The sequence below is a fragment of the Condylura cristata genome, unplaced genomic scaffold, assembly GCF_000260355.1.
Source record: "Condylura cristata isolate star-nosed mole 26May11 unplaced genomic scaffold, ConCri1.0 scaffold00001, whole genome shotgun sequence".
Lineage (NCBI taxonomy): Eukaryota > Metazoa > Chordata > Mammalia > Eulipotyphla > Talpidae > Condylura > Condylura cristata.
This window is the reverse complement of record NW_004567102.1, coordinates 10,060,041-10,079,893: the sequence shown is the minus strand read 5'-3', so window position 1 is coordinate 10,079,893 and position 19,853 is coordinate 10,060,041. Positions and strand designations below refer to the sequence as shown.

The window sequence follows — 19,853 nt, the reverse complement described above, 5'->3', positions numbered from 1 at the left end:
GAGGATAAATGAATAAATATTAATTAGTATACCTATTATGTTCCAGTTACTGATTCCATATCTTTCTCTTTGCAGCCTCCCGGGCCCAGCAAGGAGAAGTACTAAGGTTAGCATGTCGTTTAGATCCCAAGACTAGCTTTCAGATGGCTGGGGAGTGGCTAAAGTATCAGCTAACAACTTCTGTTGACACTGGATCCATGAACTGTAAGTTTTTTAAATATTGAACATTAGTGAAGTATTGTACCAAAATTGTACAGAGGAAATAAACTTTCCAGGCTACACTTTAGAATAGTATGCTGAAGTGTTAAAAATAAGCTTTTCTCACTGCTCAGTTCCATCCTAGGAATTCTTTTCATTTGCACATGTAGTAATAAATTTCAAATCTATTTTAATTAGGATAAAACCCTGTCCCTATTAGCTTTTCCTTCTTTTTTTTTTTCTTTTATTATAATAGTTTATTTTTACATCATTTTGTGCCTTTTTCCATCTCAGTTGTAATCCTCGTGGGCTTCCCATCACCAATTCACCCGTGTGCCATCACCATAGTCCCATGCACTTCCCCCTTCCCCACCCCATTTTTGATCCCATTCCCCACTCTACCCCTGTAAAATGCCTGTGGTATATAGTTGTTCATTATTATTATTTTCCCCTCTGGTCCTTCATGCTCGTGCTATGAGTGAAACTATCTGGTATTTTTCTTTTTCTTTCTGGTTTATTTCACTAAGTTGATCCCTTCTATCTCCAGCCATGTTGTTAGTTTGACCTTCATTTTTCTTTAATGGAATCAACCATTTGTTATTGTTGATTTTAGTACTTTACTTCAAGCACCATTTTAACAAATTGCATACCCAGACCTAACATTTTAAAGCTTATCAACCAAGTTGATAAGTTGATAAGCACCTCTCCTTAACTCACAAAGAATGTCAACTTAACATGGTAGATGGTAGCACTATATATACAAGCAAAAAAAATTCCTAAATATAATTGCTGTGCTTCGCTGTTTGATGTGCTTTGAGGCTACTTTGAACTTAGAGGGTAGCAGCATTCTGTAGACATAGCCCTTGCAATTTTCCTAAGGCTACTAGATAGGAAGCAGCATATTTTAGAATTGTCTATCAGGACTTTTTATGGTGTCAAATATGTTACTTATTTTCAGTTCTGTGGATAAACTAAAGACGGGGGAGTTGGGAGAGTGAGAAAGAGAAATTAGTATTTATCAGTTTCCTCTAACTGACCAGGCATTGTTTTTGATGCTTATCTGTATGTTCTCATCCAGTAACACCCTAGTGGTTGTACAAACAAGGCGCTCACGGATTAATTCAGACTGCTCATTGTGAGGAGGAGGTAGAAGAGGGGCTCTTCTCTGCTTTTGTTCTTTTCCTAGACTAAGTAGCTAGGTTATCATATTTCAATTGCATAATTACCAAATGGTCTAAGCTGCCTTTTTCTGTGTCTTCTATGATCCTACAATGTTGATGTGTGTGTGTGTGTCTTAAAACCTTGTTCTCCTACAGCTGCAACTGGAAAAGGCAGCCTCTGCTCCATCTTCTCACCTTCATTTGTTCAGTGGGAAGCCATGACTTTATTTTTGGAAAGTGTGATCAACCAGATGTTTCGAACTGTAGATAAAGAAGTAAGTTACCGTTTCTTATGCTGATTGCATAATGATTTTGATCTTTTTAAATATGGGGGAAGGGATAGGAAAATCTGTGGTTCTGTATCTTATAAAGAGGAAACAGACTCAGGGAGTTAAATAATCTACTCACGTTAAAATAGTAAAGTGGAGGGCCTCCCTGATGGCACATCAAGTTAAGCCACTATGAGGCTACCCTCAGGCTCTGCAGCAAGAGTTCAATCCCCAGACAGGGAGGTGACCCACATGGCTCAGCAGACCTCTCCTGTCTCGTCCGCTACCCCCCTCAGCAGTGTATTTCAGTCAGTCTGCCTGTTCTGCTCCCCACTCTGTCTCTGGTAAAACCTCTCACCCCCTGTACCTCTGGCCTACACCTTCGGTCTTATATGCATAAATAAGTAAAAATAAATATAATTTTTTAAAGATTTATTTATTCATTTATTTATGCATACAGAACTGGGTACAGGCCAGAGCCTCAGAGGTGGTGAGAGGATTCACCAGAGACAGAATGGGAAACAGAACAGGCTGACTGATGAAATACACTGCTGAGGGGATCAGCGGGTGGGTCAGGAGAGGTCTGCCACACCATGTGGGTCACCTCCAGGGCAGGGATGGAACTCATGCTGAAGTGGCTTTAGCTTCTTAGTGCCTTGCTTTAACCCGCTGTTCCACCAGGGAGGGCCCCAAAATAAATATTTTTAAAAAGCAATGTAGTACTGTAGTACTGTGGCATTAAACACAGCTTATCGTAATAAAATATCCCAGGAACAATATAAAGGATACATAAGCATACCAAAGATATCATTATACAATGACTAGGTCATTGTATAAATTGCATTGTAGAAAATTAGGGAACAGGCTTCCTAAGATGAAAACCAGTGAAAGTAAATAATCACAAAAGTAAGTGGATTTAACTACATATTTTTTAGGGCCCTCCCTGGTGGCACAAGGGGTTAAGTCTCAGTGCAACAAAGCTACTGGTAACCACTGCAGCACAAGTTCCACCCCCCGGCCAAGGAGATGACCCAAATGGCACAGCAGACCTCTCCTGTCTTGCCTGTTGTTTCCTTCAGCAGGATATTTCAGTTAATCTGCCTATTCTGCTCCCCACTCTGTCTCTGGTGAAACCTCTCATCCCCCAGACCTCTGGCCTATTCCCCAGCTCTTTTATGCATAAATACATACATCTTTTTTTTTAATACATATTTTTTAACAAACTTTTTTTTTTTATTATTTATGCATATAAGAGTTAGGGTGCAGGCCAGAGGTACAGGGTGGTGAGAGGTTTCATCAGAGACAGAGAGGGGAGCACAGCAGGCAGATTTACAGAAATAACACTGCTGAGGGGAGCAACAGCTGAGACAACAGTGATCTGCTGCGCCATGTGGGTCATCTCCCTGGTTGGGAATCAAACTCATACTGCAGTGGCTACAGATAGTTTATGTTGCTGTGCTCCTTGCACCACTAGGGAGGCCCCTGACATAAAATAAACTTTAAAAGGTGAAAGTGGAAAAATATTTACAGTAAATGTGGATGCAGTTGATATCTTTACTTTTAAAAACTTGTATATCAAAATAGAGAGTAGAATTGTTATTACAGCTTTGTAGACTGCCTAACAATCTGGAAACTTCACCTATAAGTCTATATTATGAAGAGACCCTACTTGTGTACTGGACCACCAATATGCATAGAAGCTTGGTGTGTTAAGCTGAGAAAAAAGCTTAATGTGCACTACTAGATTGCAAAGTATACATTATAACATATTTAAAGAGCAGTAAAAATGAACTAGCTTTATATTATGAATAAGGATGATTTTCCAAACTAGCAAGCTACAAAAATAGCCATGAACTACTGTGTAGTTAGGAATGTGCACATTTGTGACAAAAGCATATAGAAATGAAGGAATCCATGAAATTAACATTTTTTCAGGGTAGTGGCCACCTCTGGGGCTGAAAAAGGAGGGTGTGTGCATAATTATCTACTGTGTAAGTAACATTATACTTTTATAGTGGTCATAGAAAAGGCTTCTTAAAGTGTTGTTTAGAGCATTTTTAAAGGCCCAGAATGTTCTACAGTAAGATTTTTTTTTTAATAAATTGATAGGAAAGCCAGTAGAAAAAGACATAAAATTAATGTGAAGTCAGTGTCATTAGTAATCAAATAAACAACTTTCTTTACTTGATAAGCAAATTTTTAGTGAGTGAACTCCCTGTTGCTGAGAACATGGATAGATAAATAATAAATTAACATAATATGTAAAAAAAAAAAAAAGAAAGAAATCAGAAGATTCAAAACTATTTCGGACATTTTGACCCAATAATTATAGGTGTCTGAATCCCACAAAGTCTTTCAATCAACTGAAGTAATTGAAAATGTAGCCCAAAAAATTTTTTGCAAAGATCTAGAGTAGCTTTACTTAACAATAGTGAAGAACTGGAAATAGTTTCAATTTCTAATAGTAGGAAATGCTGCAACTTCACTGGCATGTAGCATAATTTATGAGAATGTTTAGTGACCTGGGATCATGCTTAGAATTTTAAGGGATTAAAAACCACTATGTACATACATAATGGGAACCATGTTATATATACTTATAAATTAAGTCTAATGGTAACTTAGCAGAAATGGTTATCAGCTGTGTCAACCTCCTTTTCATGTCTCTTATTGCAGGAACTTCCTGTTAATGATGGAATAGAACTATTGCAGATGGTACTGAACTTTGACACCAAGGATCCCCTCATCCTGTCCTGTGTACTCACTAATGTCTCAGCGCTCTTTCCATTTGTCACCTATAGGCCAGAGTTTCTGCCTCAAGTCTTCTCTAAGGTAAACTCTGTCTCCTTTGTAAATTCTATTTGGCATTTCTAAGTTACTTATTTTTTGTTATTCTTTTTGAAAATGTGTGAGATATGCTAAGAGAATTTGTTCATTTATCAAATATTCAGTAGATCAGACACCAGACTGAAAACCTTACCCATTAAGAATATTTTGTTTCTCTTTTATTTAGGAAGGCACATAAACAAATACTGTACTTATGTGACATTGCAATTAATAGACTGTACAAAGTGAAATGAAAAAGAATACCTAAAGGAGGGTTTCAGAATGTACTTTGAGATTGGAATGAGAACAAATGTTGGTATGAGCAGTTGGGTTTCCTGCTTATGTGGGGGAGCATAACCTGGATGAAAATATTAGGTCAAAAGGAATAGCAGGAGTATGGAAAAGAAGGGGATGGAATATTGAAATATTACGTTTGAAGTATGTCTTCAACATCTTATGTGGAGATGCAGTAATAGACTAAAGTTAAAGGTCTGTATTGAAAATTATGAGATAAAATTAAGGTATCATCACGTTCATAGAGATGCCAAAGAATAGAGGTGAAGTCAAGGAGAAAGTATATGTAAGTAGAATTAGACATGTTACTTAAGCAGGGAACCCTGAGGAATCACTATTATTAGGAAACAAGTAGAGATTCAAAAGGTGGACTCATTTGTTGCAACAGAAAAATCTCTTAAGAACTGGAGAACTCCTTTGGGTTATTCAAGTAGACTTTTGTTAGTGTTACTCCTTCATAATGGGTAGGGCAGCAGTCATTGCATTGGATTAAGAATAAATGGAAATTGGTCCTCCCTGGTGGTGCAGCGGGTTAAAGCACAGCACTGAGAATCTGAAGCCACTTCCGCATGAGTTCGATTCCCGCCTGCCCCAGAGGTGACCACATGGCGTGGCAGACCTCTCCTGACCCACCCGCTGCTCCCCTCAGCAGTGTACTTCATCGATCTGCCTGTTCTGCTCCCCACTCTGTCTATGGTGAAACCTCTCGCCGCCCCTGAGCCTCTGGCCTGTACCCCAGTTCTGTATGCACAAATAAATAAATCTTTTAAAAAAAAAAAGAATAAATGGAAATTATGAAATGAAATCAAAGTGGATCACTGAAAATTTCAGTAAAAATAGAAAGAAAAAAAAGGAATCACTGCAGCTGAATGTTTGGGTGATGCCATGATTGTTCTGGGATTCTTTTTTTTCCACCTTGTGAATTTTAATGATTAAAAGGGCACAGACATAAAAACCTCATATATCACTTATAGCATAACAAAGCTTACCAAATGCACATGGAGGATAAGTTATAAAACAAATCATTTTACTGTTGTTTGTATGGATTTTCTTTTGATTAGATTTATGTCTTTTCAAATAGTACTGAGGTGTAATACATGGAGGAAGAAAAAGAGCAGCAAATAAGAATAGCGGCAAAGTAGCAGATGTCCAAAGCCAAATACCAGTAGAGAGCTTACATAGCAGCCTTTTATCAAGTTAGAACAGTAGGAGAAATTTCTTCTCATTCATGATCATTTTGGTGGTATTTGTAACTTCACCTTAGTAACTTTGCAACATCATCCTACATTTGTGAAGTAGTAAAATTCATGTCAAATTATCCCTCCAGTTCTTTTTTTTTTTTTTTTTTTTAAGATTTATTTATTCATGCACATAGAACTGGAACTGGAGTACAGGCCAGAGGTATAGGACTGGTGAGAGGGTCCACCAGAGACAGGGTAGGTAGTAGAACAGGCAAATTAACAAAGTACACTGCTGAGGGGAGCAGCAGGCGAGACAGGAGAGGTCCACTTGCTCCATGTGGATCACCCCTCGGGCTGGAGATCGAACTTGCACTGAAGTGGCTGCAGCCAGTTTGCAGTGCTGTGTCCTAACCTAAAGGGAGGGCCCTATCCCTCCCGTTCTTATATTCATCAGCACAAAGTAGAGAAGAACAAAGACTAGAAAAGACTTGGTTCAAGTTACATAACAAATAAAAAACAGAATGTAAAAGTAAAATCAATGAGGTGGGGGAAAAAAAATCCCCTCACTGAAAAAATAGAAACAAAATTCTACTAGCTTAAACTAATCTATGTGTTTTGATGGACAGTGGACAGTTGATTGGTCATCTGTCTGCATGCTCATAAATGGATTTTCTTCATGTTCCAGTGGCACATGACCTATGACTTTTTTTTTTTTTTTTTAAGATTTATTTATTATGCTTACAGACCTGGGGTACAGGCCAAGGTGTGGTGGGTGAGAGGATTCACCAGAGACAGAGTGGGGAACAGAACAGGCAGATGTACTGAAATACACTGCTGGTGGGAAGCAGTGGGTGGGTCAGGAGAGGTCTGCCATACCATGTGGGTCAGCTCCCTGGCTGTATATCAAATTCGCTCCTGAAAGCTTCAAAGTACGGAACTTTAAACCATTTCGCCACCAGGGAGAGCCCTGATCTATGACTTTTATCTTTCCAAAATGTTTGATGGTAAAATTGTCTCAGCATCTTGTAGAGTTAATCAGAAAAAAATAAAAATAAAAACATCTGGAACTTTGTAGTACCTGTCATTTTTGGGATTTTGTTGAAACTTTATATCTGCTACCTGAAAATATGCACTTAGTACTGATCAATGACCTTTTTTTTCCTTCCCCTTAGTTATTTTCATCTGTCACTTTTGAAACTGTTGAAGAAAGCAAGGTAAGGCTATTAATTTAAGCAAACTTATGCTGACTTAATGAGAGAAGTTTGTCACTGTACCTGATCTATGAAGTACACAATAGCATTGTCTTCCAAAACAATATTTATAATCAAGTGGGACACAGACAGGAAGTGAGCACATGCTGTTGTGGAAATGGCTCCAATTGATTTGCGCCATGTAGGTTTGCCACATTGCACTGTCTACAAAGCACAACGAAGCAAGGCACCGTAAAAAGAAGCAAGCCTGTGCCTTGCACATGGTCGATTTTCTGATAAGTGGAAGGGTTTGTAAAGGCTATAGGTAGCAGTTTTCCACTAAAAATACTCAAGGGAAAGCAGGGAACATGTGGATTCATAGGAAGGATGAATTTCACTGCATTGTACCAATTGTGATAATTGTTTATGAATTTGCCTCTGAAGGCAACACTTACATGATTGTAAGCAGCTTGTGAAAATTATTTTAAAATTTGTTGAATTTATCTTCCCAGGCCCCTAGAACCAGAGCAGTAAGGAATGTGCGGAGACATGCTTGTTCTTCCATCATCAAAATGTGTCGTGACTACCCCCAGCTTGTCCTGGTAAGCCACTGAAGTCTAACCAGGTAGCCACTGAATCTGTTGAGCTTGCTTACATTGCTCTATAAATTTAGTCCTAATTTTAAGGGAAAAACTAGGAACTGTAACCTTACTTAAGAGTAAGAATTCTTCACTTAGAATCTTTTCTTTCTTGGCTTAGAATATATATTCCCTCAGAATGAATAGTTATATTCATTTTGGTCATATGGATGACTAGGATTTTCCCTATCAGGGTGTTCTTAACTACTGCAAATTATTTGCTTAATCTTGAGAGACCCTGAGTGCAAGCCCATTTTTGGGGAAGGTATCGATAAGAAATTTAACACTACTCCATATTACAAATTAAATAGGCATTTCTTCTCAGCATTTGTGTCTCTCTCTATATATATAAACTCATCTTTGTCTATGAAAGACTCTATAAAGGTTGATACAAAAATTTTTTTCAGTTGTAATATGGAAATGTAGTTACTCAAATAAGAGAAGAACCACCTCCTGCCCAAATTGCCTTGTTCAATAAAAAGAAGAATGTTATTACTAAGTGATGCTCTTATAGACCTGAGATTTCTGAGAATGCTCTCTTTCCGCCTTGAGTAACCACCTCTCCCTGACCATCACACCATCATCGCCTCTGTTTTTTTCTGTGATCTGCAGCCCAATTTTGACATGTTATATAATCATGTGAAACAACTCCTTTCCAATGAGCTACTTCTAACACAAATGGAGAAATGTACCCTCATGGAAGCCTTAGTTCTTATTAGCAACCAATTCAAGAACTACGAGCGTCAAAAGGTTTTCCTAGAGGAGCTGATGGCACCAGTGGCCAACATCTGGCTTTCGGCAGACATGCACAGGTAAAGAAGACTTTGGCTCGACCCTCATTGTATTTTCAAGTACAGGTTTTTTGTGTGCTTCAAAAGCTATGTTGAGGTGGGAGTGTAAGGATGTCAAGTTGTAATGACAGCATTATTGATATCTTAATTAAAACTACTGAAAAACCAGTCTTATAAACTAATCAACAATACACTGCTTTGCTTTACAAAGGTGTAACAGGGGAGAGAAAAATGAGTTAAAATGAATAATGTGTCAAGGGGTCATATAGTGAAGTCTGCTGTGGTGTCTGCATTACAGCACCAGCTCATGTAGAGAAATGAAAACATATAAAGTATGTATTTTGTAGGTGCCATACAAAGTAGGCGCTCACATTCTTGTGTCCAGGTAGCTTCCTTATATACTACATTTGATTCCTAAAGTGTTGCAAGTAACATTCAGAAGTAGGAAAAGTTTAGACTTTCAAATGACAGCTGACGTTTAATATGATTATGCTCCTCTTTCTATAACAGCTGCCCTCTGGGGCCAAATGATCATAGCTTATCAGCTCTTGTAGAAAAAATTGTCCTTTCCTAAAATCCTGGTATAAATTGTCTTCCCCTCTCCCACTTTCAGAGTGCTGTCAGATGTTGATGCTTTTATTGCCTTTGTGGGTGCAGATGGGAAAAGCTGTGACCCGGGCCTGGAGGACCCCTGTGGCTTGAACCGTGCACGAGTGAGTAAGCCTCTGCTGGGAGTGGGAAGTTGTGTTGGCTATAGGTAGGAGTAACCTGTTGTCTTTTGTCAAGTTTCTTGTAGATTTATGTTTTTCTATATGGATGAGAAATCTGGGAATCTCTACTTCCCTAAGCTTCTCCTTTCTTTTCTTCTTTAGTCTTGAATTCTTGAGTTAGTTCCCACTGCAGAGCAGATGGTCTTTTCTATGAAGTCATTATTTTGGCTTTAAGGATCTCTAAATAGCTGAAGACTGAAGGTGTAATGAGGAAGTAGGTCAGAACTTGGTCAGCAGGGTGAGTCCTCCCTGCCACTGCTCTCTGGCATGTAAAGTCCTGAATGATGGCCTAACTTGCAAATCTGAGATTTTCTTGCTGTTCAAATAATCATTTTTCCGAGCTCCATTATGGCAAAAGTCACACTAATTAATTTTGCAAATAGTAGGTTGGTTGAGAGTACCATGATTTAAGGATTAGGGCAAAAGCTGTCAAGCCCCAAACTAGGCAGTTGAAAACAACTCATAAACAAGGTGAAATGTTGGCAGTGTTCAACCTGCCTTCCAAGTGGGGTCCTTTGAAAGTCACTATAGCCTCTGGAACAATCGCCTCATGAAAGGGAAGATTCTAGAGCCTATCACTGATCCTGAAGATGGCAGTGATAGGACCCCTCCTGGATTTGACCTTAAAGGAAGGGACAGGGATTCGAGAAGAGGGATCTCTTCCCTTTCTGGCCTCTGTGTCACTTTTACCATAACCTTGAATAATAGTAGCACTTTGGTCTTTTCTGCCCTTTTTATGTTTACCTTTTACTTTTATGTTTTTCTGTAGATGAGCTTTTGTGTGTATAGCATTCTGGGTGTTGTGAAACGAACTTGCTGGCCCACCGACCTAGAAGAGGCCAAAGCTGGGGGGTTTGTAGTGGGTTATTCACCTAGTGGAAATCCAATCTTCCGTAACCCCTGCACAGAACAGATTCTGAAACTTCTTGACAATTTGCTTGCCCTTATAAGGTGAGTCAAAACAATGGTTTTTTTTCTCTTTTATTTTTAATTTTTACCTTAAGAATCTCAAAAATTAAACTTGTATTTCTTCAAATCATGGTAGTGTAAATGAAGGGACTAGAGCTTTCTTTCTAGAGGGGTCTCCTTTTTAAAAAAACAAAAACAAAAAAACCCTAGCTCTCTCTTCTGGGGTTTTTGTTGTTTAAAGCAGAACAAGAACTTTATTGCCTGACAAGCAAAACAGAAGGAAGAACTTATGTTCAAAAGAACCTCTATTTGCAAAAGTTTTATATTTCATGAAGTAGCCCCCATTGGGGCTAGTTTTCTCAGTTTGAGTCTCTTCTGTGTTTCTCTCCTACTTCTTTATACTTCGTCTCTACTTTTTACTTAAAGTTTTATTTGGTCTAAATTTTTTCTACTGAATTAACTGCCTATTGGAAAGAGGACAATTCTATATATAGTGGCACTTCTCCAGATGGCATTGAAATGAACTAGTCTGAATTTGTCAGTAATGACTGATATCAAATGAACCAAATATTTACAAGCTGAAATTGCCAAAGGAGGGCATGAAATATGTTCTGCCTAGGTCTTTACTAGATAAAGTTTCCTAGGTCTTTACTTCTCAAAGCTCTCCTCAACATCAATACCTGGTTTGAAATAATCAAAGCCCCACCCCAGACATAAATTAAAACACGCATTTTAACAAGATCCCTGGGTATTTGTGTGCAAATTAAAGGTTCAGAATCATTTTTATAAATTATATGAGCTAATATATTCAAAAGTAGGCCAAGTCTAGATCTGTTGGTATCCTCAGTATACATTTGATGATTTGGGGGTGCTATTTACAGAGAAAAGATTTTGGATAGAGTTCAATTCTTACTAGCCAAAGCAAAACTTGAGTGTGTTTTATATCTTACAGTATTTCTGGGTTTCAGGTTAAAGATTTCTTCTAGTGCTTTTGACCTCTCACACATGGTGTCAGAGCAGAGTCTCAGCTGTGCAAACTAAATTTTTCACATCTAGGACATTCAGCTAGTAACGGACATCCTCTAGACAATGAGCTTTTAGGAATCAGTGGTTTTAAGTTAACATTTAACTAATGGCTAGAGTATTTTAAAGAGTTGTCATTGTTGGGCATGTTATGGAAAGAGACATCATTTTATTCTGATTTCAGACGGAAGAAAGAAAACATGCCTTGCTTATTTATAGAAGGTAGTAAAACAGTCTAGAAAAGGTTTATCTTCCTACTGATGTTTTTAAAACCAAAAGGCTCTTCTTTAGCTTAGAAAAAAGTAAAAGAGACTTCTCAGCTGCACCTTTTTACACTTGTGTCCACAGTGCATGTGCTGAGAACCAAGACCCAGAAACAAGGTTTATTCTGATTGGGCTAGAAGGTCATGAGAACAATATGGTTGAGCTTGATATTTTTCTAAGAGTTCAGTGCTTTTGGAAATTACCAAAGTCAATCAAAGGTATTTTGAAAATGCTGACCATAGTTATTGAGCAGTCAGCAATAATGTTAGCTAGAGCAGTAAGTGTTTTATCTAGCTTTTATGGTAAATTTTGTCTTGAAGCATAATATATATACAGAAAGGACCTGAACAATGAATGTATATAGATGAATTTTCACAAAATAGATACATCCATGTAATTAGCAGCCAGATGAAAAAACAGCCTCACCCAGTACCTCTTTTCAATTATCTACCCCTCGTTTAACGTTTTGTCTGGTATTTTTTGAGCTTTATATAAATCACTCGTGTCTCAACGCTCTAATTCTGTATTTCAATGTCATGTTTGTAAGATTCATCCGTGTTACTGTATCTAGTGTGGTTTGTTCATTCTCTTTGCAAAAATGGTATTCCTGTGTGTGAATCTCTCATATCCTTTAATATTATTATTATTATTATTTTAAGATTTCTTTTCATTTATACATACAAGAACTAGGGTATATAGGCCAGAGGTTCAAGGGTGAGAGGATTCATCAGAGACAGTGGGGAGCAGAACAGGTAGATCAACAGAAATGAACTGCTGAGGGGAGCAGCAGGCAAGACAGGAAAGGTCTACTGTGCCATGACGGTCAGCTCCCTGGCAGGCTGGATATCAAACTCAAGCTGCAGTGGCTGGCTATAGCTTGATAGCACTGTATCTTTAACTCCTGTGCCACCAGGGAGGCCCCCCCAGATCGTTTTTTAAAGTAGTGTATTAATTTATCGTTCTACCATTTGTGTAATGGAGCTGTGTGGTTAGGTAAGCAGCGAAGGTGTTGCTGGCTATCAAGCACTTGAAATGTGGCCAGTCTGAGCTCACAGATATCTAATAGTAAAATACAAACCAGATTTCAAAAATCTAGTATAAAAATAGAATGTGAACTGTCTCATTGATAATTTTTATAGTGATAACATGTTAAGATAATTTTTGATGTATTAGGTTAAATAAAATGTTAATTTAACCTGTTTGCTTTCATTTTTCATTTTCATTTTTATTTTCTTTTTTTTTTTTTTTCATTGACCTTGTGATTATACTGTTAGGGATGATAGCAAAAATATTTCAGGTGGGTATAGATTATACAAAACTTATAATTTATCACTTGTTTGTCCTTTTTTGTTTTCATACAATAACGAGTTCCTTTTCATGTGAAAGATGAGAACTCCAACTTGCAAATATATCAGAAAAGGTGGTATTTCAGGAGCCTAAATCCTACTAGGGTGGTGTATGTTTTTGTCTCTCAGACCTGAAGTCAGAGATATCTGAGCAGGATATACTGAGTCCTCTTGCCACTGCTTCTCAGTATAAGATACGCCACCATAGTGCCATCTCCCTGAACAGGACAGGAGAATATAAGAAATACATGACATCTGATGTACTTAACCTTTCTGTTTTTTTATTATATTTTGGTATGATAGTCACATTTTTAAATTAAAAACAGGAGTTGGCTTGTTCCCTGCCAAACTTGCTCAAAAATGAAAAATTATTTTTATGAAGAGACAGTGACTTACATCAGTGGTAAAAGATGGATCGCTTACTCCCTACCATCAGGGTTAAAACAGGCATGTCCCCTTATGGTCCTGCACTTTAACATTGTATACTAGAAGTCCTAGATAGTACAACTAGGCAGGAAAAAGAAAAGACTTTCATTTTGGAAAAGAAGTAAAATTATCTCTTTTTACAAGTAACATAGAAAAGTAAAAGAAATAAAACAAAATTTACTAATAAATGAATCATTATTAGCAAATAGATTCCACAGAGTTATAGGATACAAGATCAATGCACAGTTGTGTTTCTGTTTACCATGATTAAATGATTCCCAAAGGGAAATAAAGAAAATAATTGTATTTACAATAGCATTCAAAAACATAAAGGTCCCATGTATAGAATTAACCAAGTATGTGCAGACTTACACACTGAAAACTACAACATTCCTGAAATTAAAGACTTAAATAAACAGAGAAGCATTCTATATTCATGGATTGGAAGGCTTAATTTTGGTTAATATGTCATGCTATCCAAAGCAGTCCATGTTTTCAGTGCCATCCTATTAAAATTCTAACAGCCTTTTTTGCACAAGTGGAAAAGCCAGTCTTCAAATTCATATTGGAATTGCAAGGAGCCCATAAAAAGTCAAAATAATCAAAGAACAACATTGAAGGTCTCAAACTTCTCCACTTTAAAACTTACTACAAAGCTACAACAGACAAAATAGTTTGATACTGGCATTCAGTTAACTAGACATACAGAAAAAGAGAACCCAATCAAAAAAAATGGGCAAAGGAGTTAGTAGACATTTCTCCAAAGAAAATATCCAAATGGCCAATAAGCCTATGAAACAATATTTAGCATCATTAGTCATTAGGGAAATGTAAATCAAAACTATAGTGATTTCAGCCATGGCATTATGAAGAAGTCATCAGTGGTCCTCTGTTAAAGCAACCCAGTGGAAAATAAAGATAGGATTAAGACAGTACAGAATAGATTCCTTGCTCTTCTTCCAGGAACATAATCTGAAAACTATCCAGAAGAGCACTAAACCCAGTGGATCCTGTGTCTGGGGGGTGAGATTGGAGCACCTCTTGCACAGCAGAGACCACCACAGACCATACCAGAAAGGACACTAAAGAAATTCATACATCATTAAACAAGGTGGGAAGAGAGAAATTCCCAGAAGCTGTGGTCTGTGGCCATACAAACTACTACCGTACAGTGCTGCTGTTTAGCCAGCAGCCCGGGGAAGGAAAGAATTAGGCAAGTGAGAGGAAACAAATGCAAAGGAGCTGGGGTACTCCCTGCAGGCCAAGGAGAGTGTACTGAGAGGCTTTCTCCTCTGCTACCATTCAGACTGGTACTAACCTCATTAAGCATGCTGACAGTGCACAGAAACTCAGCACTGGAACTCTAAAGAGGAGGGATATCTGGTGCCACAAACCAGCCAGCCACCTTACCCCTGCCCAGCACATTGCCACCAACATCTAGACCCCTCCAGGCCCCTTCCCCACTCCCTATTTGGCTACAAGGTCACTTCCGAGTTATGGAAGTTGGGAAACAACCATGTGCACACACACAGAGAGACACACACACACATATCCCTATAAAACTACAGCACCACCTACTAGAAAAAATAGACATGCAGCTCTCAAGAGTGACTGCTACAGATACATAACAAAGCATAATGAGTTATCACTTCACATTAATAGGATGGCTATAGTGTAAAAGAAGAAGGGTGATGACAAAGATATAAAGAAATTGGATCTTTTGAATATTGGTAATAATATTGCTGTTCTAAGACAATTTGGCATTGGAAGTAAAAAATAGAATTACTACATGAAATACTACTATGTGTATACCAGCAATCCCATTCCCTTGTGTATATTTAAAAGATTTGCAAACAGCTACTCAAACAAAAATTTGTTCATGAATGTTGTAGCAGCTGTATGACAACAGCCAACCCAAATGTCCATCTGTGGATGGATGAAGAAAATACAGTATATGCATACAATGGAATGTTATTTGGCTACAGGAAGGAATGCGATACTGATAGTACTAGAGTGTGGGTGAATCTTGTAAACATTATACTAAGTGAAAGAAAGGCCACATAGAAGCCTTTGAATACTTTTTACATAAAGTTTTATTGAAACATGGCATGCGCAGTCATTTGCTTACTGTCTAAGGCTAATATTGTGGTTTAGTGTTAAGAGGACAGTAATCAGGACAGCATAAAACTGGCTGTGTCTAAAAATATTTACTATCTTACTCCTAATTTAGAAAGTTAATTTGATACCAGTTCATCTTTAAGTGGAAGGCCTTCACTGGTGGTGATGGTTTCAACACAGTGGTAGAAAGACTCCTGGGTATATGTGACAGATTGATATATGACAGAAAAAAAATACATGCTAGTGAGAACAGGATAAACTACTAAAGCACGATACAGGGGCACTTGGTGTTCTACAGGGGCAAAATTGGATTCCTGATTGTCACAATATACAAGAATAATTTTCAAATGGGTTAAAACCTAAAAGTAAAATTTTTAGACAGTATTTGTGGTATCAGCCTGTAAATGATTTATCACGACATAGGAAAACTGGAACATAAGTTAAAGGTTAATATGTTTGATTATATCAAACAATGTCCAGAAAGGTGGTAGAATAAGAAACATGAACCTGTCTTCCTACAGTTAACAATTGCACTCGCAAAATCTAATATACATATGCATAATTCTCTTATAATTCAGGAACCTGTTGAAGTGTTCCAACTTCTAGGGAAAGACTTGAACAATAAATTGTGATTTATTTTGATCAATTTCAATTCATAGTATAGCAGCAGCCCACCATCCCCACCTCCAACTCCAGCCCAGTGGTAGGCAGCTGTGTACATTTCTAGAGCAGCTTATACACAGCTTAATAGAGTCAAGGTGGGGTTGGGCATAATGAACCCTGACCAACCAACATGGGAAATTTGTGCTCTGATCATTGATTGCTACTTTTGATCAAAGAGGTGTAGACAAGCAGGCAGCCATTATTGTTGCCCACTGAAATTACTTTCAAGAGATTTAAAGGGCCAGCACCCTCCCCCTCCATTTTTTCTTTTCTTTCCCATTTGGAGCCAGACTTTAAAGGCTAGAACATTCCAAAACAACTATATATATAAGGAAAATTAGAATTTGACCATGCTTGTTCAGGGGATGATGCAGAAAAGACCTGAGAAGTCTGTATCTCAGGTGGATCTTTGGCATAGACACGGCTTACAACAACCACCCAAAAATAAATAAGTAACCCGATTCACAGATTAAATCTCGATTTTTAAATGATAGCACTCAAATAATCTTTTGTAGGCTGAAATTAGAAATGAATAACAACTAACAGAAAGAAAATTGGAAAATGAGCAACATTGTAAAAATTAAATAATATGTTTTTAAACAACGTATCAAAGAATAAACTGCAAGGAAAATACTTAAGAAACAAATGAAAATAAACAACTTACCAAAACTTCACAGGTGCAGTGAAAACTGTGGTAAGCAAGGGGGGTATTTGTAGCTATAAGTGCTGACATTAAAAGACAAAGGTCTCAAATCAGCAAATCTGACTTTACAATTTATTAAGTTAGAAAAAGAGCAAACTAAACCCAAAACTAGCAAACGGAAGTAATAAAGATTAGATCAGTGATAAATGGATACGGAATAGAAAAATAATCCAAGACTCAAATTACTAAAACCACAAATGAAAGTGATAGAATTAGTTAATTCTATCAAAGTAAAAAAAAATTGTAAAGCATGCTATACAGTTATACCCCAAAATGATATATAACAACCTAGATGAAATGGACAAGTTCCCAAAAAGAGGCAGAACCTAAGTTTAAAGGAAACATGAGGAAACAGAAAATCTGAATAGACATAACTAGTAAGGAGATTGAATCAATAATTTAAAATTCCCTGACAAAGAAAAATCCTAGATCTGAATGTTTCAGTGGTGAATTCTCCCACACATTTAAAGAACTAATACAAATCCATCTCAAGCTTTTCCAAAAAATTGAAGTAGACAGAACATTTCCCAACTTAACAAAGTGACTCTGATTCAAAGCTAAACTAATATAATAAAGGAATATTGCATACCATTATCCCTGAAGAGCACTGGTAAAAATTTCCTCAATAAAATACATTGAAAGCCATTTAGCAGCATAACCAAAAAAAAAAAAAAAAAAAGTATTATAAATAAAATAACCAACAGTTTTTATACTTGGAATGCAAAGATGGTTCAACATGAAACCCGATCAGTATAATTTTCCATACTAACTGTGGAGGGGGAACTCCTATTCAGTGAGGAAATGAATTTTAAGAACACTTCATGATAAAAACATGAAACAAACATTAGGAATTGGGCCTCCCTGTTGGCCTAGGGGTTAAGTATCATTACCGTCACTGTAATTGAACAGTGCAAGTTTGATTCCTGGTCAGAGGTGATCCACATGGCACAGCAGATCTCTCCTATCCCGACTACTGCTCCCCTCAGCAATGTACTACATTAATCTGCCTGTTCTGCTCCCCAATCTATGAGCTATCTGCAGCCACTGCAGCATGAGTTTGATTCCCAACCACGGAGGAAACCTACATAGCACAGCAGACCTCTCCTGTCTGCTCCCCTCAGCAGGGTACTTCATCAATCTGTGTGTTCTGCTCCTTACTCTGTCTCTGCTGAATCCTCTCACCCCCCACACCTCTGGCCTGTACCCCAGTTCTGTATGCATAAATAAATCTTTTTTTTTTTATGGCGTATGAAATGGTACTTAGCTTCACAAATCATTAGGGAAATGCAAATCTAAACTGCAATGAGATACTAGTTCATACCTGTTTAGAATCACTGCTATGAAAACAAACAAACAAAATAACTGTTGGTGAAGATACAAAAAAAATAGAATCCCTTGCATGGTTGGTGGAAATGTAAAATGGTGCAGTCACTATAGAAACGTTTGATGATTGCTTTAAAAATTAAAATAGAATTGCCATTTACCCAGCAGTTCTACTTCTGTGCACATCTACTCAAAAGAATTAAAAGCAGGATCTCAGCAAGACATTTATAGTCCCATGTTCATAGCAGCACTATTCACAACTAAAATGTGGAAGCAACCAAAGTGTCCTATGAGGGATGAATATCTGGGTAAGGATAAGCAAAGTATGTATATTTGTACATAGATGCGCACACAGTGGAATATTATTTAACCTTAAAAGGAAGGAGATTCTGTAATATGCTACTATTGTAATATGCTACTATTGTAATATGCTAATATTCTGTAATATGCTACAATACTATGTAGTGTAGCATATTAGAAGCATGAGGCTTTATGTTAAATGAACCAGTCACAAAAAGATAAATACTGTATAATTACACTTCTGTGAGGTGTAAAGTGTAGTCAAAGTCATGGGAGGGGAAACTGTAATGGTAGTTTCTAGAGATAGGTATTGGTGGTAGTTGTATTTAATATCACCAAACTGTAACTTAATAATGGCAAGTTGTATGTTATTTTTCTGTCTCTGGTAAATCCTCTTACCCTCCGCACCTCTAGGCTGTACCCTGGTTCTTGTATGCACAATTTAATAAATCTTTTAAGAAAGAAAAAAGGCTGGTAATTCCAATTTCAAATATCAGTGTGAGCAAGTCAGGTCACAAACTAAGAAGATATTTGCCACCCATCATTTGCAAAGAACAAGTATCCAATAATTCTGTGCTCACCATAATCTCACACATGTGCACAAGGAATCATTTGCAGAAGTTTATCACTGGACTGCAATTAAAAAACAGAAAAAATGGGGGCCCTCCCTGGTGGCGCAGTGGGTTAAAGCACAGCACAAAGAAGCTTAAGCCACTTCTGCATGAGTTCGATCCCCACCTGCCCCGGAGGAGATCCACATGGCATGGCAGACCTCTCCTGACCCGCCCGCTGCTCCCATCAGCAGTGTACTTCGTCGATCTGCCTGTGCTGTACCCCACTCTGTCTCTGGTGAATCCTCTCACCCTTCGCATCTCTGGCCTGTACCCCAGTTCTGAACGAATAAATAAATAAATCTTTAAAAAAAAAAAAAAAACAGAAAAATGGAGACAAACTTACTAGCTCTCAATAGAGATGGGGCAATAAACTGTAATTAACTTATTAACTGGCATTCTAAAAGGCAGTTGTTTTGTTTTTTAAAGATTTTGTTTTTGCATACACTGGGGTGTAAGCCAGAGGTGGGGAGTTGGGGGGTTAGTGAGAGGATTCACCAGACACAGAGTGGGGATCAGAACAGGCAGATCAACTGAAATACACTGCTGAGGGGTGCAGCAGGTGAGACAAAGGTCTACTGCACCAGGTGGGTTAATCCCCTACCCTCTAGAGTTGGAACTTGTGATGCAGTGGCTGGTGATAGCTTGATATCACTATCTTTAACCTCTGTACCACCAAGGAGTACCTCTATAAGGCAGTTTAAGTTAATATACTGATTGGTCACATGGTAGATTTCAAAACAATGTTTTTAAAACAAGCATGGTCCAAAATTATCTGTTCTATATACATATGAAAATTTTAACCTTGCTCATGTGTTATATTTCTATAACTATGCTTAAAATATCTCTT

General features: G+C 37.6%; 1 protein-coding gene across 2 annotated transcripts in view; it reads left to right on the top strand.

Moving 5' to 3' along the window:
* The window catches only part of XPO5 (exportin 5), a 50,081-nt gene that overhangs the window by 20,992 nt on the left and 9,236 nt on the right, over positions 1-19,853 (top strand). For both annotated transcript variants that reach the window (XM_012722582.1, XM_012722574.1), the window contains 8 exons: positions 76-204; positions 1,515-1,633; positions 4,304-4,459; positions 7,101-7,142; positions 7,631-7,720; positions 8,369-8,568; positions 9,161-9,260; positions 10,087-10,268. In XM_012722582.1, coding sequence (XP_012578036.1) covers positions 76-204; positions 1,515-1,633; positions 4,304-4,459; positions 7,101-7,142; positions 7,631-7,720; positions 8,369-8,568; positions 9,161-9,260; positions 10,087-10,268 — 1,018 coding nt within the window. The remainder of the gene's footprint in view (positions 1-75; positions 205-1,514; positions 1,634-4,303; positions 4,460-7,100; positions 7,143-7,630; positions 7,721-8,368; positions 8,569-9,160; positions 9,261-10,086; positions 10,269-19,853) is intronic.